Source organism: Pleuronectes platessa, chromosome 20 (assembly GCF_947347685.1).
Source record: "Pleuronectes platessa chromosome 20, fPlePla1.1, whole genome shotgun sequence".
NCBI classification, from domain to species: Eukaryota; Metazoa; Chordata; class Actinopteri; order Pleuronectiformes; family Pleuronectidae; genus Pleuronectes; species Pleuronectes platessa.
This window is the reverse complement of record NC_070645.1, coordinates 20,686,236-20,713,170: the sequence shown is the minus strand read 5'-3', so window position 1 is coordinate 20,713,170 and position 26,935 is coordinate 20,686,236. Positions and strand designations below refer to the sequence as shown.

At 47.4% G+C, this 26,935-nt stretch overlaps 2 protein-coding genes across 5 annotated transcripts in view; one reads left to right on the top strand and one right to left on the bottom strand.

The window, feature by feature from the left end:
• The first annotated feature begins 833 nt into the window (after nucleotides 1–833).
• LOC128425642 (uncharacterized) lies at nucleotides 834–11,593 on the top strand. 4 transcript variants are annotated; one of them, XM_053412353.1, is made up of 13 exons: nucleotides 834–1,175; nucleotides 1,726–1,804; nucleotides 2,183–2,239; nucleotides 2,336–2,447; nucleotides 3,306–3,347; nucleotides 3,858–3,934; nucleotides 4,128–4,240; nucleotides 4,675–4,771; nucleotides 5,155–5,240; nucleotides 5,475–5,661; nucleotides 7,301–8,614; nucleotides 9,563–9,646; nucleotides 11,003–11,593. In XM_053412353.1, the coding sequence occupies exons 1-13, from the start codon at nucleotides 1,057–1,059 to the stop codon at nucleotides 11,123–11,125; spliced, it is 2,490 nt and encodes an 829-aa protein (XP_053268328.1). In that variant the 5' UTR covers nucleotides 834–1,056; the 3' UTR covers nucleotides 11,126–11,593. The 4 variants fall into 4 exon arrangements, with proteins under 4 accessions (XP_053268328.1, XP_053268329.1, XP_053268331.1 ...); XM_053412354.1 differs by lacking the exon at nucleotides 834–1,175 and adding an exon at nucleotides 1,405–1,588; XM_053412356.1 differs by lacking the exons at nucleotides 834–1,175; nucleotides 1,726–1,804; nucleotides 2,183–2,239; nucleotides 2,336–2,447 and adding an exon at nucleotides 2,493–3,059.
• Nucleotides 11,594–19,510: 7,917 nt separating this feature from the next.
• dipk1c (divergent protein kinase domain 1C) overlaps nucleotides 19,511–26,935 on the bottom strand; it is an 18,407-nt gene continuing 10,982 nt past the window's right edge. Inside the window, 8 exon segments of the mRNA XM_053412821.1 lie at nucleotides 19,511–20,675; nucleotides 20,769–20,843; nucleotides 22,267–22,425; nucleotides 22,722–22,850; nucleotides 22,852–23,026; nucleotides 23,481–23,659; nucleotides 23,734–23,787; nucleotides 24,141–24,344. Coding sequence (XP_053268796.1) covers nucleotides 20,433–20,675; nucleotides 20,769–20,843; nucleotides 22,267–22,425; nucleotides 22,722–22,850; nucleotides 22,852–23,026; nucleotides 23,481–23,659; nucleotides 23,734–23,787; nucleotides 24,141–24,344 — 1,218 coding nt within the window. The 3' untranslated portion in view covers nucleotides 19,511–20,432.

The window sequence follows — 26,935 nt, the reverse complement described above, 5'->3', positions numbered from 1 at the left end:
TAAAACCAAAGTGATAAACAGTGAAACTTCTTGTTTTTACTTCCTGGACGTTTTCCCGCTCACGACAAGTCAAAGATTGTCTCTGGATAGATGTGTCACTCTAACATAGAAAAAAAGAAATGATTAGTCACACAAATGTTTAATTATGAAATATCAACATTATTTAATTATTGTAATTATAGTTATTAATGTTATTGCTATTGTTATTGCTTTTATTATTATTAACAACTACAGTTAAACAGTAGAAACTCAACAATAACTGAAGTTTATTCTTCTCTTTTACATTCTAATATATATATATCCACAGTGTAGTTTCATATAGTAAATCAAATGTATAATCCATTAAAGTGTTCTGTTATATAACTTTTATTTTATATTCTAAACCTCATGTTCTGACCTAATGACCCAAACAGAGTTTGTTTTTATAAATGTCCTCAGAGTGAGACCTCCTCCCTCACTGACTGATCTTTAGCTAACATTAGCATTAGCTCACGTTCTGAAGACTCAGTTTGTTCACTCGACTCTTGACTGAGATAATTCTCTTAAAACTTTCTTTACTCAATAACAACTTTTAGATTCTAGTGTGAATGTGAATATAATCTGAGTGACTGGATAGAAGAGTTAAATCTGATAAAAGCTACTGGGTTTGGTTTGCACTGGAAACAGAGGTGAGTTCAGAGTTAGCCGTTTAGCTAACGATTCTTTGTCTGACTCTTAGGTTTATCATTGATTCAAGTCTTTAGCCCTAAAGCTCTATTAATGCTTCTAATATTCACAACATGATACCACAGCTCAAAGAGGTTTATTCAAATAAAACTATTAATATCAAAGATGTCGCGGCGGCCATCAGGAGAATCATGACGTTTCCCACTGAGCCGCTACGTGAGAAGCTAACAGTTGATATTTGTACAGTTTTAACCACAAACTGTGAAGATGTCTCCACCTCCTCCCGAGATCCACACAGCGTTAACATCACGAATATAAAAGCTGCCGTGAAGTAACTGATTCAACTAGTGTGTGTGTGTGTGTGTTTGTGTGTTTGTCTGTGTGTGTAGGATGAGTGGAGCCCAGCGGTCCTTGTTTTTCCTCGGTCTTCCAGACTTGAAGAATCTGGTCTGTGTCACTCTGACACTATTTGACGAGGAGCCGAGGAGCAAACAGATCAAGACCTGCAGGTGAGAACCTCCTGACAGAAACATGAAGCTGTTTCCAGACGTGGACTCAAACGTACGAGTCGGAGAAGACGAAGACGTCCACTTGGAAACACGAGGAGATCCAGATCACTGATCTTTCCACAGCAGAGTTTATACGTCATGTCCCGCCTCCTGCTGCTCTACAGGCTCCGCCCCTGTTGCTCTACAGGCTCCGCCCCTCACCTGGACGCTCCCACATGTTGTTGTTGTGAACGAGTTGGACCCGACAACCTGCTGCTGCTTCACAGGAGAAACAGTCATAGTAGTTACATGAACTCAATAATAGTGGATATTTGTAAAAATCCTCTGTCATAGTGTTCATATGAAATTTTGTGCAAACTGTTGTCAGGTGATGATGGAGCTTTTCAAGAGTTTTGAACCCGAACAGAACTCAGGTTTATAATCCTGCTCAGTGTGAACGACAACATCAGCTTTTACTGTTTCGCCTGAATGCAACAGTCCTGTGTCCTTGAGTGAACTGTGTGTGTGTGTGTGTGTGTGTGTGTGTGTGTCTGTGTGTGTGTGTCCACAGAGAGCTGGTGCTGCTGTACTCTGATATCCTGGCCTCTCCTGCTCTTGAGTCCTTCACTGATATCACTGTGGTCATGGCAGTAAGAAACACGGTTTATTATTCTTATGCTGCAGCACCAGAATGTTAGTTTCCATAAAGGTTTGGTTTTTTTCTTCATGTACTTCATGTAAACTATAATATTATAATTGGTAGTAAGGCCCCAGGGTTAATATAGTTCTTCTTACACATACACACAAAGCTAACCAAAAGATTTTAATTTTAAATATTTTCAAAGCTCCATATCATTATCTGTTTAATATTCACTAATTGGAGCATTAGGGATCAAACAAATCCACTGTGTGAAATAACACAACATCTACAGATATATAGAGAGATAATTAGATAGAGTGAGAGATAGATAGAGAGAGAGAGAGAGAGAGAGAGAGAGAGACTGTTTAACTCTCCTCTCTTTCTACAGATCCCGTTTTTCCAGAAAGGCGTCCTCCAGGCGTTCGGGCAGAGACGTGGTCTGCAGGTGTGAGGACTCAGTTACTAACTATTTACTCTAACGTCTACTTTTATTTGATGAGTGATGGATTGTGTGTGTGTGTGTGTCTGTGTGTGTGTGTAGCTGGGCTCTCCTCGGGGTGTGTTTCCAGGTGACCTCCAGTGCTGTCTGTCCTACTCTCTGATCTCCAGACTGTCCCCCAGCTGGAACAAAGCAGGACTCTACCTCGTCTCAGGTACTGTCCCCTGTGCACCTGAACCTCCCACAGTGAGTGAGTCGTGCACGGGGACACACGTCCTCACACGTCCTCACCACGTCCTCAGTCCCCGGCGACAGAGACACGATGCTCCATGTTGAGTTGATAGTTTCTGTTGACTCGAAAACAGCGCCACCATGTGTCCCTTTAGGGAAAAACACCTGATCAACAACTTCATAAGAAGGAAAAACAGCAAACTTGTCAGCCCAGCCCACTGTGATTATCAGTTTATAGATTATAAATCTATTTAGACATAAAGATTATAGATTCTGTTGGAGTCAGGTTCAGAATCGAGTGTTAGATTGAGTTTGCTTCACAGCAAAGTCCAACCTGTAATCACTGCTCTCATACAGGATATTTATTTAGTTTATCAAGGCCAGGGTGTGTGTGCGTGTGTGTGTGTGTGTGTTTGTGTGGGTGTGTGTGAGAGTGTGTTTGATCAAAGCGACAGTCGAGTGTTGCAACATGTGGTCAAGCTTTAACCTCGTACAAAGTGTGTCGTAAACCAGTGTGTGTGCGTGTGTGTGAACGTCGTGGGGACAAAGCTTGGTTCTTATGAAACTAAATCCTGGTCAATGTGAGAGGTCAGATGTGAGTTCTGGTTGGTTGAAGGTAAAGTGAGGTTATGAACTGGTTCTTGTTGGGGAGATGTTATCGATACATCAGAGCTAAATTACTCATAACTATTGATTTCCATGTGTTGTATTAGACCTGTATTCAGCTGCTTTATATCAAACAACCAGCTGTAAATAAAATCTGAAGAAATGACGTCATTGATGAGGTCACCGCCCGTCGTCCATTTAACAACGTGACCTTTGTTTTGTTTTCTGTTCTCAGGAAAGGACTTCCTGAGTGAGAGAGGGACACAGAGCGCTGTCAGTGAGTGCCCCCCCCCCTCTTACTGTCCACTGGGTTTCAGTTCTGCACGTTGTAGATTACAACCAGTTCAAATTTGTAAATATAAGGGAATTAACCACTTAATTCTTTTTACCAATTATTCTTTCAGTTCCACCTCATTTAGATCAGCAACTGAAACAGGTTCAATCTGTGGTTTTAATCAAGGTGCGTTTCAGTCGGTCGCCTGTTGGTGGCGTCACTTCCTCTTTGTGCAGGTGTCAGTGTTTGTCTGAAGAATCAAAAGTGACTTTTCATCCAGTTTGAAGCCGTGAAAACGTTAGTGTCAGATCGACTCACAGCCAATCAGAGACGAGTCAGAGAGACACTGAGTTCACAGGTCCCTCGCTGCTTCACCACACAACAGCTTGTTACAGACTGACACGCCCCCTACAGACCTTGGTTGATCATTATGGAGTTCACTGTGTAAATCTGTGTGTGTCTGTGTGTGTGTGTGTGTGTGTGTGTGTGTGTGTGTATGTGTGTGTGTGCCAGGCATGGAGCTGAGCACCACTGAGGGCCAACTGTGCATCAGCATCAACACACACACCGTCAGACTGTCCCCAACCACAGTAAGAAAACAAAACACTGAAAACACTTTATTAATCTGTTTGCTCATTTCTATGTGTTTGAATGAGGTTTTGTTTTTATAACAGACAAATATCTGCATTGGAGTAAAGTCACTTTTATTCTTGAACAGGATCCAAAACCACAGGAGCTGAACCGAGTTCTGTGGGATTCATAGTTAACGTGTGTGTGTTTCAGCTGGAGGACTTCAACCTCCCTCCTCTGGTGCTGCGGAGGTTCTGCAGTGATCCCGACTCCGTCCTCGACCCGTCCTCCACCGGGGGAACCGTTTGGTGTCATGTCCTGCCCAGGTGAGACAGCGCCACCTGCTGGACACAGTGCAGAGGCTTCACAGATTCACGCCTCTGTGATATCGACATCATAGAGAAGTGATAGCAATGATCCGGGGTGGCAAGTCATTGCTATAATAATTAAAATGTATTAAACATAGATTTTTATTTTAAACATTAAATAAACAAAGTAAAATAAATGATCGAAATCTGAAAATAATTAATATTTAAAAGATTTTAAGATTCATATGTTTCCTCAGTTCTTATCGCAGAACAGTTTACTGCCCAGACCACAGTTACATCGACTGTGACCAGCAGGTGGAGCTGCAGGTCTGACTCAACTCAAACCTGCTGCAGATTCTCACCAGATTCCCTCACCACTGCTGTGTGGGTGTGTGTGTGTGTGTGTGGTTGTGTGTGTGTGTGTGTGTGTGTGTTTGTGCATGTGTGATCAGCATGAAGAAAGGTCAGATTATCACCATCAGCCGTCAGCTGCCCAGAGACGGACCCTTCAGGACCTACACAGACCTGCAGAACCACTGGAACAGCCTGGTACACACACACACACACACACACACACACACACACACACACACAATTAAAACAAATCTGTAGATATGACAGCAAAAAGAGAAAAAAACGGAACTTGATAAATCTGTTTCTCTATTTTCAGCAGGGACGGTTTTCCAAACCTCAGTTATTGAAGCAGAAGCAGCAAGAATCATGAAATACTTATGATTTATATTTATTTAGTCTTTAATTAGATGACCTGATTGATATGATAATTTCATTCATTCAAAACACTGGAACAAGCTTTACTTTGAGGTTTATGATCCTTGTCAAAGTGTAAATGACAGTGAAAAGTCTTAATTTTTCAAGATGATACAATAAATGTTGTTTCAAGGATGCTCAGTGATAATTGTGTGTGTTTGCAGTACGGCTACAGACTCCCTGAGCTCCCAGAGGCAGAGCTGGTTTACTGCAGTGTTTACTTCAGGCTGCTGGGAGAGACACTCTTCACGTATCCTCACAGGAACGAGTGCAGATCATAGATTCAATATCAGGAAGAGCAAATGTACAGAATCCGATGAATATTTAGTGTAAATCTCAGACTCGTTCTAAACACTGATGTCATTTAGAACAGTCAAATAATAATTAATCAATAAAACATTTGCTGTTGATAAAGTCTTGATCCGTAGAATCTGTTCTGTGTCTAAAAGCTGCAGAATGTTCCTTTAACTCTCATCCTGGGCAGTTACCCTCTGAGCTGCATCCGCCTGCAGCCGGCACAGTGCTGCCCCCGGGGCGACCTGCAGGGGGCGCTGGACTCCTTCCTGTCTGACGTTAGGGACCGAGTGCAGAGTGTGTGTGGCTTCCCTGCACGCCTGACCAGGAAACCCTGTTACCACACGACCAGTCTGAACAGTGCTGCATCTGCACAGGTACACAGCACATAAAGTATAAAGCAGCACTAAATTATTCTTAAAGTTTCCTTCTTCTCTTTCTTTCTTTTTCATGTCCTCACTTTACGTTCAGGTTGTTCAATACAAGTGTGTCGAGGCCTGAGTTTGGGGGGGGGGGCTTCCACCCTGTGAAATCTTAATGGACAGGTTTATGGTCCCAGAGTTCTCAGAGGTAATCGTTGATGAAGAACTGTAGAAGAAACACATCCGACTCATCGTCCTGGGAAAGAAAAGCAAATGAAGAAAATAGATTTTAATAACAACAATGAATTGTTTGTCTGTAAATACAAAATCCATTATTGCGTTTTTAACTCTAATGAATCCTGAACGCTCACTAGTCGTAACAGCTCAGTTATTGCCTGTGATAATAATGAGTCAGGTTCTGGTCTATGGATGAAACTATAAACCTGCAGCTGTAGTGAAGCAGGCAGATTAAAGTGATCTCTCATCTTGAGATGCAGGAGAGAAAAGTGTCGAGCTGAGGTGTGTTTTATCGACTGGAGAAACCTCAGGTGAGTTGGACTCACAGTGAGGAGCAAAGTGAGGAGCTCAGATGTTGATGGTGTTCAGCAGAACCCGTCCACAGGAGCTGGAAGCAGCTGAAGTGAAGGCTCCCGTCTGTGGAGCCGCTTAGTGAACGGTTTGTTCCACTTGATTTCAGACAGGCTCACTCTGTGGTTTCAATCTGCGTTTTACGAGCTGCTCTCTTCTCTGCTCTGTCTTCCCCGGTGCTTTACGGCCTCACCTAGAAACCAGGGTTAGGAACGTGTGTGTGTGTGTGCAAGAGATTCTGCAGCGCGTGATTTACGTCTAATGTCAGATTTAAGTGCTGGTGAGTGTGTCCTGTGTGTAATGTGTGTCAGGCTCTCATGCTAGAGTCTCAACAAAGAGATAAAGAGATCAAAGATAAAAGAAAGGTATAGTGCTCCTCCTTAAGCTGTTTACAGACATGAACTGTGGACACTGTGGACCAGGAGGTCACATATGAAGACCACAGCAGGACATGTCCACAGCAGGAAGCTCTCCAGAGCATCACATCGATCAGCTGCAGAGATCACGTGTGTTTCTTTACACCACATCAGCACCAGAGTCTCCTACTGACATGGCTCTGTGTGAGTGACAGCTAGTACTGTCCAATGGGTGCAGGTGGGAGCTGTAGGTGGGCGTGTGTAGTCCGCAAGTGCTCAGTCAGGCTCCTCCCCCTGCTCCTCCAAATATGGTTACTTCAAGATTTAGAAGACCAAGATGGGGCTGGACAAAATGTCAAACTGAGGTAGTGTGTGGTGACGGTGGTTCGATGCCACACACCAGTGAGATGCTGGGTCGACACCACACACCAGTGAGACGCTGGGTCGACTCCACACACCAGTGAGACGCTGGGTCGACACCACACACCAGTGAGACGCTGGGTCGACTCCACACACCAGTGAGACGCTGGGTCGACACCACACACCAGTGAGTCACTGGGTCGACTCCACACACCAGTGAGACGCTGGGTCGACTCCACACACCAGTGAGTCACTGGGTCGACTCCACACACCAGTGAGACACTGGGTGGACTCTGTGGTCCATACGCTTCACTTTGATAAATCTTTGACAGGCTTCTCCTCTTCCTCAGGTGCAGAGTCGTGAACAGGTCAACCTGACCACTTCCTCCTCCGTCAGGCCCGTCCTCACCCAGCTCCCTGCTCCACCTCTCAGACCAGTGAGACCCTCCTTCAGCTCGCAGCCACCAGCCTGGCCCCCCCGCTCCCAGCAGGACAGAGCTCTGGGGCTTCTGGGTAATGGAGGTGGAGTCGGGAGCAGTTTGACTCAAAGTCAAGAGAGTAGAGGAGATGGAGACTGGCTGTCATCTCTGTTTTCCCTTTCTGATGTAGCTCCTCCCCTCTCCTCCACCTCCTCTTCCTCTTCTATCCAACTCTTTCAGCCAGCTCCCTTCCTCTCCTCCTTCTCCTCTTCCTCCTCTAGCCAACTTTTTCAGCCAGCTGCCTTCCTCTCCTCCACCTCCTCTTCCTCCTCTATCCAACTCTTTCAGCCAGCTCCTCCCCTCTCCTCCACCACCTCTTCCTCTTCTCTTCCACTCTTTCAGCCAGCTTCATCCCTCTCCTCATCCTCCTCTTCCTCCTCTAGCCAACTTTTTCAGCCAGCTGCCTTCCTCTCCTCCACCTCCTCTTCCTCCTCTATCCAACTCTTTCAGCCAGCTCCTCCCCTCTCCTCCACCACCTCTTCCTCTTCTCTTCCACTCTTTCAGCCAGCTTCATTCCTCACCCCTTCCTCCCTCTCTTCTTCTTCTTCTCATCTACTCTTTCAGCCAGCTTCATCCCTCTCCTCTTCCTCCTCTTGTTCCACCTTCTCCTCAGTTCTCCCCCCTCTTCCTCCCTCGATAAGCCCTGCTCCTAAACTGGTTCCCATCTTCAAGAACAAGAACCCATCGCGTCACATCAATGTTGCCCTGCTGGGGGCCCAGAAGCAGAGGGAGCAGCTGGGCGGAGGAGGGGAGGAGAGGAGGAGGCTGACGCTACCGGCCTTCAGGAGGAACACACCTGCCTCTGCTCCACCTCCTTCTTTTCCATCCCTTCCAATTCCTCCTCAGCCAATCACTCCTCGCTTCATCTGGCGCCCCGAACCGACCAGCAGCACCGCTCCTCCGTCCTCAGCTACGCCCAGAATCAGGCACTTGTCCAGCCTCAGTCCTGGTCCGAGGTCCAGACCCGGGCTGGTCCTCGCTCCAAACATAGAGACGAAGCTCAAACCCAAGTCCAGCTCGGGAACCCACCTGAAGGCCGGAGCTGAGAACACCCCCGCTGCTCAGAACAGCCGTCAACAGCAAGAGGAAGCAGCTCAACACCCAGTGGCTGTGGAGGCTCCTCCCCCTCTGACCACCTCTGACAAGGACCCAGACAAGAAGAGCCGAGACAAGAAGAGCCGAGCGGTGAGTGAACACACGTTGAGATTATCTGTCCAGGATTTATTGTGTAACTCTGTTAACTAACAGTCGTAGAGATCTTTATGATTATTATTCATGTTCCTTTCTACTAAACCAGAGAAGGGATGTTTGCAGTTTGGAGAAAGTCTCTGTGTCCATGGTTTATGAATCTGATCTCAATACTTATGGATTCGTTATGGTGATAAAGTGGCCAACCCGCCCGGGGGACGTACGGGCTCTCAGACTACCGGTGGCTGTGTGAAGGAGTGAAGGAGCCTGAGTCCTGACGCTCAGAATCAGAAACAAATGTTCCTTCATGGTTTCATTTGATCTGTTTTGATTTCACTTTGTAATTCAGGGACTAAAGAATTTTGTGGGTCATTCATGTTTTCTCTTGTTTTCATGAATGACCTCCATGAATCACATCTCACCTTCAACCTGAGCAGGTTCATGTGAAGTCACTGTGACATCAGAGCTGCAGCTCGATCAGTTCCGCTCTGAGTCCAAGTCGACGTCTCTAGAATCTGAAGAAATTCTGTTTGACGTTCCTGAGATGTTGAAATGTTTCTTAAGTGAAACCAAAGCTCAGGAGGATTTGTTACTGATGACGTCTCTGTTTTACATTAATATCTATGAACACATTTACTAAATGATTAGCCTGAGACAGCAGTGACGAGCTGTTCATGTGTTCTTTGTCTTTTAAATGATCTTTTGTTTTAACAACTTTCACTGGTCTGATTCATTCGGTTTGGAAAACGCTGCTTTCTATGAAAACACTTCACAATCCCACCGGAGAAATCCTAATGGACCCCAGGCTGAAGCCATTAGCTGCAGGAAGACGTGGACATCCAGGTCCCTGAGACCGGGGGGGGGGGGGGGGGGGGGGGGGGGGGGTTCAGGACGTATGAACGCTGCTCTGATCAGCTGCTGATCATCCTGTGGTTTCTGTTTCAGAGAGTTCGGTTTGAATCGAAGCCAAAGAAATCCAGAGCCGCGGTTCAAGACGTGGATGTGGAGACACTGGCCCGAAGCAACCAGGTGATGAACTTCTTCAATATCTTCACTTTGTCTATGTTTCCCTCCTCTTTCTCAAAAAGACACTCGGACAAACATCACCTACATAAAAAGACAGAAACCATCTTTGAGAAACATTTATTTGACGTCTACTTTGATTTCTTTGGTCCCATCTGCTAACATGGAGCAGGATTCATGACTTACACAGCTGCAGGTCAGCAGAGTCCAACGTGTGGATCCTTCTCTCTGCCCGTCGGTTCTGAACCGTTTTGTTCACGTGGTAATGGATCTGACGCCTGACGCTTGAATATGAAACTCAACTGAACAGCTCACGTCAAGTCAAGGGGCAGTAGAGTTCTCCTCTTGCTAGGAGACATCATGTGGGCTGGACCAGCTGGGGACACAGATCAAGGACGTCCTCTGTAGACCAGAGTCTGGTTTGGTCTTGACGGAGCTGGTGAGCACAGTCAGGACAGAGCGGGCCGGTGCCACAGGTTTGATGCTGTGTGATGAACCTGCCCCCCCCCCCTGCAGCTGCTTCAAGGCCGAACAGTTTGCCCTGTTTGAAAACTGAAGCCTGGTCCTTTGTCTCAGGAGAGTAGAGACTTGACGGGTGATGAATGTCCTGCCTCTGTTTCCTCTTAAACCTCCTTCAGGCGGCGGACAGACATTAACGTGGCGTGTTGAAGTGTGTTGTTGTGATGAATAGCGGCGCACACGCTCCTGTCAGCCTCGGTTTCCCACTAACATCCTTCCACTGGGCTGTTAAAGTGATGAATGGTCTGGAGGAGCCGGAGCCCACAGGCAGCCGAGCAGATCACTGACCACATCCATCAGCTTTACAGCCTCAACCTGAAAGTTCCACCAAACAATTCATCAGTTACACTTTCTGCTTTACTGCTGTTCACACACCAACATCACAGTGCACGGCCACAACCAGTCTGCCACACCATTACCTTCCCTGTTCCTCTTGCATCAATGAAAACCAGTTCAACCATTCTAATCTATATTAGACTAGTGTCTCGTGATGTGAGACACTTCTGAGGGATTCATCTGTTTGCTGATCTGAGGAGATTCACTTTGGTTCGTCCCAGATACAAGTTTGTCGAAGATGGTTTCTTAAAACCTATGTTTGTTCACGTGTTCATGTTTCTGATCAGTTTGTTTTTATTGGTTATTTGATGATATATAAATGAGCTGAGGCTTCATGATTGACAGCTGAGACTGAGAACCGACTCTGATTGCAAATTACGTCATCGCCACAAGATGGCAGAGTTCCTATCTGGGACAATTAGCTTCATCTCTGGACTCAGTGTCTCTGTTCTGTCCCCTTGTGTCTCTGTCTTTATTAATTCTTTGTTTATGTTCTTTTGGCTCCAGTTGTCCAAAGTGAACTCTGCCACGCTGATGTTCTGGTTGAAGGGACGAGGACTGAGCGTCAGCACCCGACTCAGGAAGGAGGAGCTGATGCTGAGGGTCATGAGCTGCCTGGCTGAGGCCTGAGACACACACACACAGACACACACACACACAGACACACACACACACACACACACACACACACACACAAGTTGAAGAGTTGGATGTATCGTGTTGGACAGATCACATGATCTTGTCCTCGCTGATTGAGACGTTTTTTCAACGTTAAATTCTCTCGTCAGCTTCTTCATGTTTTCACATCTTTAACCGTCTGTTGATTATTCTATGAAACTTTAATCTGTTCTTTTTTTTTCAGGCCATATCATTTGTTTTCTTTTATCAAATGAGTTTTCCACTTCTCAGTAGTTCAACTTTTCAGATGTTGTTTTAAAAACCTGTTGTGAATCTGTTTTTTATGACTGTGGAGTTTATTCAGAAGTTGTTTGTTTGCTATTGTTTTATTAATGTTTATAATTATTTATTGAAACTGTTAAAATTAATATAAAAAATCACAAAAAGTTTGATCTGAGGACAGTTTGTCCTTCATCCCTTCATGTCGTCTCTGAGTTTTCAGTTGTGCCAAGAAGCTGTTTTACTGACACACATACACACCCACACACCCACACACACACACACACACACACACACATACACACATGTAATTTGATCTGTATATTAGTTTAAATATGCTGCAGGAGTTTTTCTCATGGTGCGTTTGTGTGTTATGTGTGTTATGTCTGCAGGGTTTAATTTCCATCAGGCGAGCGCAGTCTTGTTCTGACAGAATAGTGTGTGTGTGTGTGTGTGTGTGTGTGTGTGTGTGTGTGTGTGTGTGTGTGTGTGTGTGTGTGTGTGTGTGTGTGTGTGTGTGTGTGTGTGTGTGTGTGTGTGTGTGTAAGAAGTCGACTTGTTCTGGAAAATCTGTTATTTCATCACTAACAAGTAAAAAGGCCCTGATAGACATGAACATGTGATTCTGTCCCTGTTGCTTGTGTGTGTGTGTCCTTGTGTATTTGTGTGCGTGTGTGTGTGTGTATTTGTGTGCGTGTGTGTGTGTGTGTGTGTGTGTGTGTGTGTCCATGGGAACAAGGCCATGAATCTGGACTGTGAAAACAACATGAGCTGTATTTGGTGATTATGTCTGAGGAGAAATATTTGCTCAGTGTAAACATTGTTAATTTATTCTATAATCATAAAACCAGATGCAGGAATGACTGAGCCAGCCACCAGGGGGCGATTGAGAGTATTCGGCTTCACTTTTGGGAGCCGTCATGTCGTCCATCTTTTACAGTTTAAAACAGCAGATTCATAGACTATACATTTGATTTGTTATGTTCTGTATCCCAGCAGCCACTGGTTGGGCCTCTCACTGTGTGTGTGTGTGTGTGTGTGTGTGTGTGTGTGTGTGTGTGTGTGTGTGTGTGTGTGTGTGTGTGTGTGTGTGTGTGTGTGTGTGTGTGTGTGTGTGTGTGTGTGTGTGTGTGTGTGTGTGTGTGTGTGTCCCTCCAACACTCTGTGGAAGTCTAATGTTCCCCACAATGCATTTTGATCGCTTCCCTGCCAGGAAACTCTATCCTGAGCAATGGGACGCTGTAAAATTCCATTAGTTGAGATGTGTGTGTGTGTGTGTGTGTGTGTCTGTGTGTGTGTGTGTGTGTGGGAGGGGGGGGGGGGTGTTCACTGTAGGTTATGGGGCGTTTCATCATATTCACTCTCTGGATATCAACAGTGTTTAGCCATCTGGCTCGATCCCCTGATACACATCTGACCTTTGGACACACACACAGTCTCGGAACTGCACACAACAGCTACACACTTCATGTCACTGCAACACAATGCAACACACTGCAGCGTCGGAGTCTTCAGGAGATTTGCAGTCGGTAGTTTCACTTTGTGGCTTTGGAGCGAGAGTGGAGGATTTGTCTGAGCTGCCTCGTTACTCTGTTGTGTTACTGGTTCCTGACTGGTTGTGTGGAGACTCAACACAAAGACTCTTTGTCTGTGTGGGACAGGAACCAGGAGGAAGTCGAGCACCAGCTCGTTGGGTTTTAACTCTTTACTGAGAGTCGAGCTCAGAGACGATGTCCTGGGTCCCAAAGGAAGAAAACATGAAACCATAAATATGTGGAAAGTTAAATGATGAGTTCATATTCAGAGAAAGTAAGAATCTCCTCGAATCTTCTATTTGTATAAACCAGCTTCCTGGTTTACGTCATATTTACAGTAACTATGATAACTCAGGTTATTGCAGTGAAGCTGTAACAACCCGTGTTAGAGGAGCAGTGAGGAAGAGGAAGAGGAAGAGGACCTTCGTCTTTCATCTCGTTTCATCCCTCGTTTCCTGTGATCAGTCTCTTTCATCTCTCTCCTGCTCTCCATCCTCACACATTCACACATCGGCTGCTTTGGTCTGTTTGCTCGCCTGAAAGATTGAGATGAAAAGAGACGAGTGGATTTCATACATTATGAATATGAACAGGAACAGATATTAAGCATGGAGACAGAGCTGAATCATAACAGAAGAAGCTTCAGTGATTCTGTTCCCAGTGAAACCAGTGATGAGACCACAGGAGGTTTGGTCTGACCCAGTCGCTCTGGAGCTGCTCCTCTCTGGTCTCCAGGTTGTTCTCGCTCTGTCCTCTCTCTTGTCTGTTGACATTTCCCTCGGAGACGTTTCTGTCCGTCCTCCGGGCGTCGACTTTGCTCTTTTGTCCACGCAGCGTTTTTCCTTTTCGCCTCGACAATCGAGTTGTCCCCACGGGTCTGAACTGGATCCCCCTCTTCCTTTACTCCTCTCTGTCCTCGTCCTGCTGTTTGTGCAGACGTATAAAAGACCAACAAGGGGACAAAAGAGTCTCTGACACTCGAGGACAAAGGGACGAATCTGTGTGTGTTGCTTATAAAACTTGTGTTTCCCACTCGCTGTGATCTGGACTCCAGCTCCGTGTGAGACTGAAGTCTGTCCTCCGTCAAACATCAACGTGGACACCGTCCCCTGAAAGAGACACGTCCTTTCATATCAAGAGCTCTTAGCTATAAAGTATATACAATGTTTTAATCATATTTAATTATTTTAGCCTCAGTCGCTGAAGTTCCCTTCATGTAACTGGAGCTGAACCAGTTACTGGTGTTTATCTCAGAAGACGACATGTGGCACAGTTTGAACCCTGACTGGTCGAACCACTGCTCCACCGTGCCACTCTTTCCTGACTGTGTCCAGGGCCCCAGTTTGGATCTGATCCGTCCTGTGGTTTCTGTCTCATGAAACCAGTGAACTACCAGTCACCTCCTGGGAGGAGGAAGTGTTCAGAGTCTGAGGCTCGACTTTTCATTTCTGTCTCAAATTGGACTTTGACTTCTCTCTGAGTCTAATGAGAGGAAGTTGAGACTCATGGAACTTTTTAAACAGATGCATTGAGAGTAACTGAGGCTTCAGATCCTCAGAGTGAGAGTTTTCAGCCTCACAGCAGAACAAAGCCGGGACACGTCTCTAATGAGCTCAGCTCTTCATTATTCATGTGACTCCTCTTATCGGTTTCCCCTCAGCACTCGTTTCCTTTGTCTCAACGACGAGACGCAGCTGAACACCAGAGAAAATGTGTTCCTCTGTAATATGGACTTTTACTTTTTAATTTAAACTTCGATGCAGGAGAAAAACAAACGTTGTCAGTTTGAGTCGTTTCCATCTGCATCAGGAATCATTTGAGAACATCTGTGGACTTGAAGAGTTCACCAGTGGATTCAAACATGTATCTTAGTTTTTGCTCTTTCAGACTTTTCAAAGGGACAAAATCCAGATTAATATTCTGAGGAGCTGAATCGAAGAAGACTTGAAACCAGAGATTGAGACGTGAACTCAACAGGAAAACGTTTCCTGACGTTATGAAGAGAGAAGTGGAGTCATGTTCTCATCTGGAGGCTCCTGAGGAAACTGATCAGGTGCTGCTCCCAGTCTGTTCCCACTGGTTGATGGAGCAGGCGGAATGTTCCCAGTGGCTCTGATCTGCTGTTTCATGTCCCCTCCTCTGATCTCCGCTTTTTAAAAGAGGTTCCTTTCATCCGACTTCTCCGTCCTCTCAGCGAGCGCCTCAGAAAACAGCTGATTAGGAAGGAGGAAGGTTTCCACGTCCAGAGTCTGACGGGAACCGACTCTGTGTCTCTGGAGGACATTACCTTCCTGTTTACAAGCTGCTGATAAGTCCTCTACCACGGTGGATTCAGGTGAGACGTCCACCTTCCACCTGTTCAGTGGACAGGAGGTCGTGGTGACCTCAAAGTGAATGACACACAAAGAGACAGGAAAGATAACGACCATCTTTATTTACAGTCCATTGAGAAAACAAAGGCTTGATATCAATAATCATCGCTCCATCTCCTTCTGCACCGTCACATGGATTTAACGTTTCACAGCTGAACCTCAGGATTCAAAGACTCTCAGGACTCGTCTGGATCAGAAATCTGTTTGAAACCCCCCTCGGCCTCGGCCATGTTCTAGCAGATGGTTCATTTGTTCCCGGAGCTGTAATCCATCGTGATAAGAGTCATTTCCCATGAAGCCTTTCTGTTTCTCTTACAGCAGAAACGTTTTCTTTATCGTCCTTCATCAGCAGACGAGTCCTGAAGCACAAAGAATCCAAGGACCAATCAGATCTCAGTCAGTGCCCCTGGTCCCACCCCTGGATCCGCCCCTGCATATAGCAAGCAGTTTAATATCTATAATATAAATAATCTGGAACAAACAAACTACACATTGTACATTTAACACTGTGGATTTTGTTCAGATTAAATAAACCTGTTAAATATTTAATTTATAGAAAGAGTTGCAAATGACATAATTACACAGGAATGTGTCGTTGATTTAATTCAGATTAAATCTCTTTCTAAGATGATTGACAGCTTGACTTTCTGAGCTCGAACAGTCGACGTCCTCGGAGCTGAAGACACACTGAGGACAAACTGAAGACACACTGAAGACACACTGAAGACACACTGAGGACACACACACGCTCTGAGAAGACAAACCAGTTCCTCCACTGGGAGTGGGAGCAGTTTGTTGTGGTTTCATCTGAGACGTCGCTCTCGGTCCGGCCTCCATCGGCCTGGAATGTGAAGACTGCTGCTGGCCAATTAGAGCATTAGTTCCTGCTGCATGGAAGGACACACACAGACAGACACACACACACACACACACACACACACACACACACACAGACACACACACACACACAGACTGGGTTGTTTTCTTTGGCAGTGACACCTGGACTGAAGCTCGTATCCAACCTGAATCTGAGTGTGACTGATGGATCTGGTTTCTGCTTGTGAATCTATTGTTTCTTAATCCTAAATGTATTTGTACTTTTGGCAGCATCTCTCATAAGCTCCAGTTCAGGTTTGGAAACGCAGACGTTAATGAAGATGGACGGTCAGACGTGCTCCACAAATCCTCTCAGCCCGTTTTTATTTCACTAAATAAGTTTAGAACCAAACAGAAATCTTCTTTTTAGTTTGGGCCAAGTCCCAACTGCTAACATGGAGGAGGCTGGTGGGCTATACTGCAACCAGCCACTAGGGGGCGACTTAGACTATTTGGCTTCACCTTTGGGAGATGTACAATTTCCTCAAAGTTGACGAATTAATCTGCCTGGAAGAAGCTACAGGAAGCTAGGGGAGCTGGAGGAAGCTGCAGGAAGCTACAGGAAGCTACAGGAAGCTGGGGGAACTGGAGGCAGCTGCAGGAAGCTACAGGAAGCTGGAGGAAGCTGCAGGAAGCTGCAGGAAGCTGGAGGAAGCTGGGGGAACTGGAGGAAGCTGCAGGAAGCTGGGGGAACTGGGGGGAGCTGGAGGAAGCTGCGGGAAGCTGGGGGAACTGGGGGCAATGGAGGAAACTGGGGGGAGCTGGGGGAAACTGCAGGAAGCTGCAGGAAGCTGGGGGAACGTGAGGAAGCTGCAGGAAGCTGCAGGAAGCTACAGGAAGCTGGAGGAAGCTACAGGAAGCTGGGGGAACTGGAGGAAGCTGCAGGAAGCTACAGGAAGCTGGAGGAAGCTGGAGGAAGCTGCAGGAAGCTGCAGGAAGCTGGAGGAAGCTGCAGGAAGCTACAGGAAGCTGGAGGAAGCTGGAGGAATCTGCAGGAAGCTGGAGGAAGCTACAGGAAGCTGGAGGAAGCTGCAGGAAGCTACAGGAAGCTGCAGGAAGCTGGAGGAAGCTGGAGGAATCTGCAGGAAGCTGCAGTAAGCTGGAGGAAGCTGCAGGAAGCTACAGGAAGCTGCAGGAAGCTGGAGGAAGCTGGAGGAATCTGCAGGAAGCTGCAGGAAGCTGGAGGAAGCTGCAGGAAGCTACAGGAAGCTGCAGGAAGCTGGAGGAAGCTGGAGGAATCTGGAGGAAGCTGGAGGAAGCTGCAGGAAGCTGGAGGAAGCTGCAGGAAGCTGGAGGAAGCTGGAGGAAGCTGGAGGAAGCTACAGGAAGCTGTATCTGCAGATCACGTTGATGTATCGAGTCAGAACATCCATCCCGTCTTTCTGCTCACGTGTGATTCTGTATTAATTATAATCTGTATTATCTCTTTGTGATCAGTGTGGAGAGCCTGTGTTTGAGTTCTTTCCTTAACCTTCCTCTCTCCTCTTCATCACAGCTCAGGTTCATTCTCCCGGTTCAGAACCAACACAGTGTGAAATGAGTTTTTAGACACTGAGCAGTTTTAGCATCTTTTTATCTCCTTCTCTTTAATCGCAGCAGAGTCTGAACCGGTCTCTGTGATCAGTTCATTATGAATTCAGATTTGAAAACAGCAGCGTAATAAAACGCCACTGGAGCAGAGGAACAAAGAGCTCCATGTGTTTCTGTTGAGTCATGGTTATTGTGAAGAGGAGACGAATCTGGACCAAACGTATCTGCTGGGGGGGGGGGAGAGAGGGACGCCGTGTCTGACCCTTTAATTAGTGGAGTTACAGGGATGTTCACAGACGGCAGAGAGACGTCTGTCCTCAGCAGCTCGGTTAGAGGAGTCGGGTTCAGACAACATGTTGTTGAGCTGAAAGACAAAAAGCTTCACGTCTCCTCGTGTCGTGCTCTCTCACTCTTTCCTTCTCTTTCCAGCTTCGATCTCTTTTTCCTGCCTGTGATCTAATGTTTGTTTCAGAGGAGGCGTTCAGTCCCTCAGACGTTTCCTCATGAACATCAGCTTCACTTTGCTCCTCTGCAAACAGGACAACACAGATTTCAGTCCTGGAAAAAACGTGAGCTGCAGTTGGACGATGTGAGAGGAGAGAGTTGTGTTACTATAGAGAGAGAGACAGAAACAAACATCCTCGAGCACAGGAGCACAACCAGTCATTTGTTTTACAAATGATTTTATTAATAATTAAAAGTGATTCCTTCGTTTCAAACCCGATCGTAAACGTTAAAACTTTACGGTTCATCAGAGCTTCAGAGTTTCTGGCTGCGACAGCTTCCTCAGGAACAAACGTCCTGGATCTGGAATGATCTGAGTCTCCAGAGGCGTTCATCACTCTGAGCGTCCTCTGGCAGACGAGAAGGAACTTGTCTCCTCCTGCAGGAAGGGGAGCGAGTTCGGACTGGAAGGAGAATCTTCAAGTGTTGCAGCGTGACACAGATTTGAGATTTCACAGAGAACCGTCCTGAAACGTGAGGCAAGAGGCAGGTGTTGAGTTCTCGGGTCCAGAACAGAAACTCTAAAGACGACAGTTTGAAAACACTGTTCAGGTCCCAGGACGTCCTTCAGTCTGCTGTCTCAGGCCGAGCAGAGGACGAGACCAGAGGACACAGGACGGTCCTGCAGGAGAAGAACATGATGCATCACAGAGTTCACACGCTGGTTAACATGAAGTGGCTTCAAGTGACCGTTACAAGACGAAGGCTCAAGGCTCCTTTATTCTGCCTTCACGTACAAACAGAGATTCATCTGTTTCAGACGATGTGACCGTCTCTGTCCTCATAGTCTGTCTGTGTCCTCTACGTTGAGATGCTTGAGATTCATCCTCTAGAGGGCAGCACCGAGTTGAGAGATCCTGACAAACCTGGCGACAGTGGAGACAAGGATCTAAAAGCCTGTTTCCTTTATGAACTCCCAAAGTCTCTCTTAAGAAAGTTCGGCCTCGGTAGAAACGTCTTCTTCATGTTCTGTGTTCACATCCCTGAGCTTTGAGAGGACGTGCACGAGTACGAGCAAATGATCGAGAGCACAGAGAGAAGCAGAAGTACACAACATCTACACAAAGCTCCCCTTTTATCGTCTTCTCTCAGTCCACCCAGTCTCCTGGCGGATCGTACCAACTGGTCTTCCAGCTTTTCTCCTGGAAGTGTTGAGGTTTTCCAGTCCAGAGCTGGAACAGTCCATCAGGTTCAGACTCTACTTCTGACTGAAGTGTGTGAGGAGCAGCCGCTCTGGGTTTCATCATCAGTCGGCTCAGAATCAATATCAGCTTCATCGTGAACTCAATAAAACTCCAAACATCGTTTTAGATTTTATTATTTTGATGTAAACAAAGCTTCTCATCTCCTCGTCTGTCACACAAAGATTCTCTCTGTTTATGTAAATACAAACATGATCAATTCAGTACAGAAGCTTATTACTGATCTCTGGTTCAGATATAATATATAACGGTTCAGTCACTGCCCTTCTGATGCAGGCTAACTGCCCCCCCTGTTTCCAGTCTTTATGCTCAGCTAAGCTAACGACCTCTGGCTGTAGCTTCATATTCACCATTCATGAGGAGGATCATGTTCAGTCACTCAAATCAATATATTGTTTTGATGAGATGAAATTCTGTTAGAAACAAAGAATCTTCATAACTTTTTAAAAAGCTGTATGCAAATTGTTTTTAATAAAATTAGTCTTAGAATAAGTTACCTGCCTTCAAAACATCAGATTATTACAAACTAAACAATGAGTGAAGATCAGAGAAGAAGTTAAATCATAGAGGAGTCGTTTCACTTTCTATGTTCAAAGATGTTTTTCAGTTTCTCCTCAAACGAGAGAGTTGATTGAATCTCACTGAGACTAACTGGTTTCATGAAGGAACCATCCAGGATCCATGACATGTTACTGGTCAGGTCCCAGTGTCCAGGCCTCGTGCACAGAGGAGATCTGCCCTGTTTGTCTCCTGGATGGACACAAAGTCTGAGGACATCCAGAACCTGCAGCAGGAGGTTCCTCCAGTTCAGACACTAGAGCATGAGTGAGATCTCCTGACGGGTCCAGAGCCTCTGGACCTGAACCTCAGACTGTGTCTCAGATGGTCCTGATCCGTAGAGACTCCATCTCTTCTGATTCTTTCCTGAGAACAAGAGTCTCAGAGAAAAGTCCAGAAGTCACAGGACACAAAGACTCCAGGTCCAGGCCTGATGAATGTTTCTCCTCCTTCCTTCACCTCCTCAGAAGTTCAGTGCAGCGTGATCTTTCTCCTCCTGTGCTCCTCCTCGCTCCCCTGAAGCCCCTCCATCATGGAGGAGGCGGGTCAGGATGTTGAGGAGACGCTGATGGACGTCTCTGCCGCCTCCTGCTGCTCCTCCTCCTGCTGCTCCTCCTGCTGCTCCTCCTGCTGCTGCATCCTCTTCTTTTTCCTCCACACCTCCGTCTGTTTCCGAACACGCCTGCACCGCTCGCTGCAGCTCCACCTGTCGGGAGGAAACACAGACATCTGTAGATCACTGACGGGAACTGACAGAAACTGACAGAAACTGACAGAACCCACTGGAGAAGCTTCTCACCTGCAGGGGGAGCCCTGCTTTGGCCCCGAGCAGAGTCGGAGAAAACCAGGGTCTGAAGATCTTCTCACAAATCACCTGAAGAAGAGGAGAAAAAGAGAAGATAAGAAAATACGATGGATGAAGAGGAAGAGAGGGACGTCCCTCGTCTTCCTCTTTGTTCTTCTCCTCTTCTGTTCATTCGTTTGTTCCGCAGTGTGAAATGTTTATTTGCATATGGAGACAGACAAACTGTCTCCTGATGGATTGATTCTCCATCTTCCCTCTGGACATGAAACCTGCAGTTTGATTTTAAAAATAATAAATAAACCTATTTAATAATATGAAATAAATAAATACTGATAAACTAAAGCCCCCCAATCCAATCAGTAATTATCATGCTGCTCGACTGAACACATTCGAATAATTAAAGTTGTGAAAGATGGATCATTGAGTCTGGAACCAACGACCTTCTCATTTCTCAACCGTCTCATCAGGAGCGAGAACACGTCCAGGGCTCACTCCACGATTTAGATGCAGGAGGAGGAGGAGGAGGAGGAGGAGGAGAAGGAGGAGGAGAGAGGAAGAGGAGGAGGAGGAGGAAGAGGGAGAGGGGGAGGGGGAGGAAGAGGAGAGAGGACAGAGGAGGAGGAGGAGGAGAGAGGAGGAGGAGGAGGGAGAGGAGGAGGAGGAAGAGGAGGAGGAGGAGGAGAGAGGAGGAGGAGGAGGGAGAGGAGGAGGAAGAGGAGGAGGAGGAGGAGAGAGGAGGAGGAGGAGGAGGAGGAGTAGAGGAGGAGGAGGAGAAGGAGGAGGAGGAGGGAGAGGAGGAGGAGGAGGAAGAGGAGGAGGAGGAGGAGGAGGAGAGAGGAGGAGGGAGAGGAGGAGGAAGAGGAGGAGGAGGAGGAGAGAGGAGGAGGAGGAGGAGTAGAGGAGGAGGAGGAGGAAGAGGAGGAGGAGGAGGGAGAGGAGGAGGAAGAGGAAGAGGAAGAGGAGGAAGAGGAGGAGGAGAAGGGAGAGGAGGAGGAGGAGGGAGAGGAGGAGGAGAGAGGAGGAGAAGGAGGAGGAGAGAGGAAGAGGAGGAGGACAGAGGAGGAAGAGGAAGAGGAGGAGGAGGAGAAGGAGGAGGAGAAGGGAGAGGAGGAGGAGAAGGGAGAGAAGGAGGAGGAGGAAGAGGAGAAAGAGGACAGAGGAGGAGGATGAGTAGAAGGTGGAAGAGGAGGAGGAGAGAGGAAGAGGAGGAGTAGAGAGGAGGACGAGGAGAGAGGAAGAGGAGGAGGAGGAGAGAGGAAGAGGAGGAGGAGGAGTAGAGAGGAGGAAGAGGAGGAGGAGGAGGAGAGAGGAGGAGGAGGAGGAGGAGTAGAGAGGAGGAAGAGGAGGAGGAGGAGTAGAGAGGAGGAAGAGGAGGAGGAGGAGGAGGAGGATGAGGAGAGAGGACAGAGGAAGAGGAGGAGGAGAGAGGAGGAGGTGGAGGAGGAGGAGGAGGAGGAGGAGAAACAGCATTAGAGGAGATGGCTCCTCTCACCTGCAGGTTGCTGTTCCTGCGCTGGCGGCTGCACCTCCTCTGGACGCATCTGGACGAGCAGTCGAAGAAGTTGCAGTCTTCATCACTGCTGCAGTTCTGGTCCAGGATGTCCCTCATCTTCGGCTCGAAGAACGCCATGTCCACATCGATCGCCACCACCTGACCAACGTGAGAGGACATCCAGAATGAGCACAGTGTCCGTCCCATGTGTCCCCGTGATGTCATGAGTTGTCATCATTTGAACAGAGAGTTCTTCAGATCAGGTTCACGACCATGTGAAGGACACTCTGAAGACATGAGGCCTTTAATACTGAGACTAAGACCAGAAGCTGTTTTCTACTTTTAGAGAATACCCCTCCTCCACCTCCTTCCAGAGGTGGTGACCATGCTTCACTTTGGGGAGCTGTCACGTCGGCCATCTTTATTCACCTCCTGTGATCTGGACGTGGACTCACCGTCAGGTCCGTCCTGATGGCGAAGTTCTCGGGCTTGATGTCACACAGGTGCAGCTTGTGGGTGAAGTCGTGGTCAAAGTGCCAGACCATGTCCAGGAAGCTCAGCGCGATGCGGTGGACCATGTCCCGGGCCGTCCACCTCCCGCGGGCCCCCCCCCAGGTCCTGTCCCCGCAGCCCGGAGACGTCCTCCAGGGAGAAGATGTTCTGGTCCCAGGCGTGTCCTGCAGACAGGAACTCCACAGCGTAGAAGTGACCACAGGAGCCCAGGACCTTCGCCACGTGGACACTGAGGTCCTGCAGGACTCTGAGGGACAGGGGGGGGGGGGGGGGACGAGTCAGAGAAACAATATATACAGACGAGGTTTTCATTTTCTAGTGGAGACGGCTGAAGGATACACACACAGACACACACACAGTCACAGAGACGCACACACAAACAGAGACACACACACACACACACACAGACAACACACACACAAACACACACACAGACAACACACACACACACACACACACACAGAGAAATACACACACTGACAGACACAGAGACACACACACACACACACACACACACACACACACACACACAGTCACAGAGACACACACACACTTGTCACAGCAGCTCTGTCCCCAGGCCTCCAGATAAGCAGCCGGTCACCTTCTCCTCACCAGGTTTCTTTTTGGACTCGGCCGAGCGTCTCTTTGACTCTTCGTCCTCCAGACGTCCCACAGAGACGGAGGACGTGCTGGTGACTCACCTGAGGAAGGTGTACTCCTCCTGCTGCAGCAGGGACCACAGGGACGCCAGCTCTGCTCGGGAGAAGCTCTTCTCTTGGCTCTTCAGCTTCTTCCCCCACAGTTTGGCCAGAGAGCTGTTACCTCCTCCTCCTCCTTCCTCATCCTCGTCTTCCTCAGCCAGCCCCAGCGAGTTCCGTACCTGACATCAGAGGAAATATGAATATTGGTCTGTGAGATCAGCAGATGTATTTGAAAGGATTCGATGTGACCTACTTCCAGCGTGGCGTAGAAAACCACATCGAGAGGCGAGAGCTCCTCGGCTGTGTCCTGTGGAGCAGAGGAGCAGAATGATGAGATCAATATGTCTCCTGATCTGATCCGATCTGATCTGATCTGATCTGTTCTGATCTGATCTGATCTGTTCTGATCTGATCTGATCTGATCTGATCTGATCTGATCTGATCTGATCTGATCTGATGTGATCTGATCTGATCTGATCTGATCTGATCTGATCTGATCTGATCTGATCTGATCTGATCTGATCTGATCTGATCTGATCTGATCTGATCTGATCTGTTCTGATCTGATCTGATCCGATCCGATCTGATCTGATCTGATCCGATCTGTTCTGTTCTGATCCGATCTGTTCTGATCTGAGCGAGTGGGAGCTCAGGCCTCACCTGGTAGTCCAGGATCCCCAGAGGCTCGTACGAGGAGAAGTTCTCCAGCTTGGACTTCAGGATGATGGGCTTCCCTCTCCATCGAGCCTCCATCACCTTCTTCCCGTTCTCGTAGTAGAGGCAGCGCTTGTACTCGACCAGGCCGAGGACGCACAGGTCCTCACACATGTCCCCCGTCACCGAGCCGTCCCCAAACTCCAGACACTGAAGGACAGAGCAGAGGTCAGGGGACAGAACCGACTGAAGGTGTCCACACAGATCTTTATACTCAGGTGCTGGAAAATGACGTTCACATAATATTTCAAACACTTGGATTCAAACCTGCCAAACGTCTCCAGACTCACGTCCTGTCCACACTAACACTGATATTTACAGTTTACACTCAAACTGCATTTAAAGTCACTGAACCTGTGATTGTTACAAACGTATGAATCATGTGATTGAGTTTTCAGGGAGCAGCTGGAACGATGGACGTGAGACGACGTGTTGGTAAAGAGTCAAAGTTTTAACAAGGACACAAAGTTGATCTCAGCAGACGGAGCTGAGAACTTCTCGTTCCTTCATCGATGCTTCTTCACATCAAGTGACTTCAGACCAGGTTAGATCTGGATCTCCACAGACCAGGTTAGATCTGGATCTCCACAGACCAGGTTGGATCTGGATCTCCACAGACCAGGTTAGATCTGGATCTCCACGGACCAGGTTCGATCTGGATCTCCTCTCTATTTGTGGTTTCCTTCCTGTCGGCTCAATGTGACGTGAAACCACCTCTGATGTGTTTCAGTTTCTCCTCAGCCGAAGCAGATGATTCTTCTTCTGATCAAAGTCAGTCACGTGCACACGCAGCCTGTGAAGTGTCCGAGCAGCTCAGCGTCCAGGGGGTGTGAGGACCAGGTCGGGGATTAGCCTCTGATCCAGATCACCTGACTAATCCTCTCATGGGCCGTCAGTCCAACACAAACATCAGGCTGTGAGAAGGTCAGAGACCTGGACTCACACCTGCTGCAACAACTCCTCTTCTCCTGCTGGGTGAACACAACTACTGTGTAAATACACAATAACACTTCACCTCATCTGTAAGGATTTCACATTTCACACGCTCGGCCAGCTGGAGCCGATCTGCTCACAGGAGGTTTCACTGGTTTCACTGGTTTCACTGGTTTCAGTGTTTCACCTCTGATGGTGAACTCCAGAGATTAGAGGACGTGAGGAGCTGATCTGAAACATCTGTAATGAGAACTGGAACATCTGCAGAGAGAAGTGGCAGCTGCACCTGTCCTCTGTGTGTGTGTGTGTGTGTGTGTGTGTGTGTGTGTGTGTGTGTGTGTGTGTGTGTGTGTGTGTGTGTGTGTGTGTGTGTGTGTGTATGAACTCAACAGCAGAGGGAGGGGGGGTGTTGACAGTCAAAGGAGACTCTGCAATTATTACTATCCCCCCTCCCCAATCTTTTGAATTAATGCTTCCTGCTGTCTCACATCTCAGTGAAAGACAGCCATTGTTCAGTGTGTGTGTGCGTGTGTGTGTGTGTGTGTGTGTGTGTGTGTAGTTGGTGTTTGTGAGGCAGCAGCAGGTTGTCGGGTCCAACTCGTTCAAACAGGATCTGCTTGGTTCTTCTCCAGCTTCCTCCCACAGTCCAACCCGAGCCGATTGGCCGTCAGGTGAACTGGAGACTCTACAGGTGTCCCTGTGGGTGTGAATGGTTGGTCTCTGAGTGTGTCTTTGTGTGAAACATCTGCATGTGTTTGTGTGTGTTTGCATGAGGTTAAGCTGTGTATTTACTGAGCAGCCTCTGTGTTGGTGGGAGGGGGAAACATTGTCTTTGCTCTGTGGTTTAAACACGTTCATTTAAGATGAAACAGAATTCAGATTCAAATCCTCCACCAGGAGTTTTTCATCCTGAAGTCTTTCTCCAGACGATGGTTCAGTTTTTATTTCATCTCAAACTCTGAAGACTTTTCAGACTCAAACTGACTTTAGTCCGGATCAACAACGTGGATTCGATTAAGAAGCTGAATCGTCTGAGTCTGAGGTTCTCGGAGCAGCTGATTCACAGAGTGGTTATCTGGCCGACTCCCCTCCGGAGCAAATGAGCTCCAGACGGAAACGTTCAGATCTGTAAATGAAGTCGAGTCCTGAACCAATCGGTTTTAAACGTCACCAACAAACAGCTGCAGCTCATTTACACACATGTGTGTTTTCACCCGTCACAATCAGCGGCTCCTGTCAGCGAGAGGATTCTGTTTTCACCCTCCAGTCTTTTCCTCCTTCCACAGATTCTTCTATCTTCCTTCTCTCTTCTCTCATCCTTTCAACCTGACCCGTTATTCTCTTTTATCTCCTCTGCTCATTTGTTTTTCTCCTTGTTCCTCCCACTCTTTTGTTCTTCTCTCCTTTCTGTCATTTCGACCTCTTTCTCTTTCCTCTCTCCTTCTCGTCTTCCTACACTTTCCTTCCTTTCTCTCTTCACACCATCTGAAGCCCCGACAGGAGACTCCTCACAGCTGATACCTGGTTTCATTTCTCTGAGAACCTTCTCCTCCTTCTCCTCCGAGTTCTTCCTGAAAGACGAGACGTGTCCACAGTGAAAGAAGTTCTTTGTTGTCCCGCCCCCCCGTTACATTCCATGATGGTAGAACCTGAACACACGAGGAACATTAAAGGCCTTGAGGACATTCCTGTGAGAGCTGAGCCTGAAGGTCGATGGAGCGAGCAGCAGTCCAAACTGAGGTGGAACGGTTTGTGGAGCAAACGACTGAAACGTTTTTGTCTCAACTTGCTGAAGTCGTTTTTCAGGA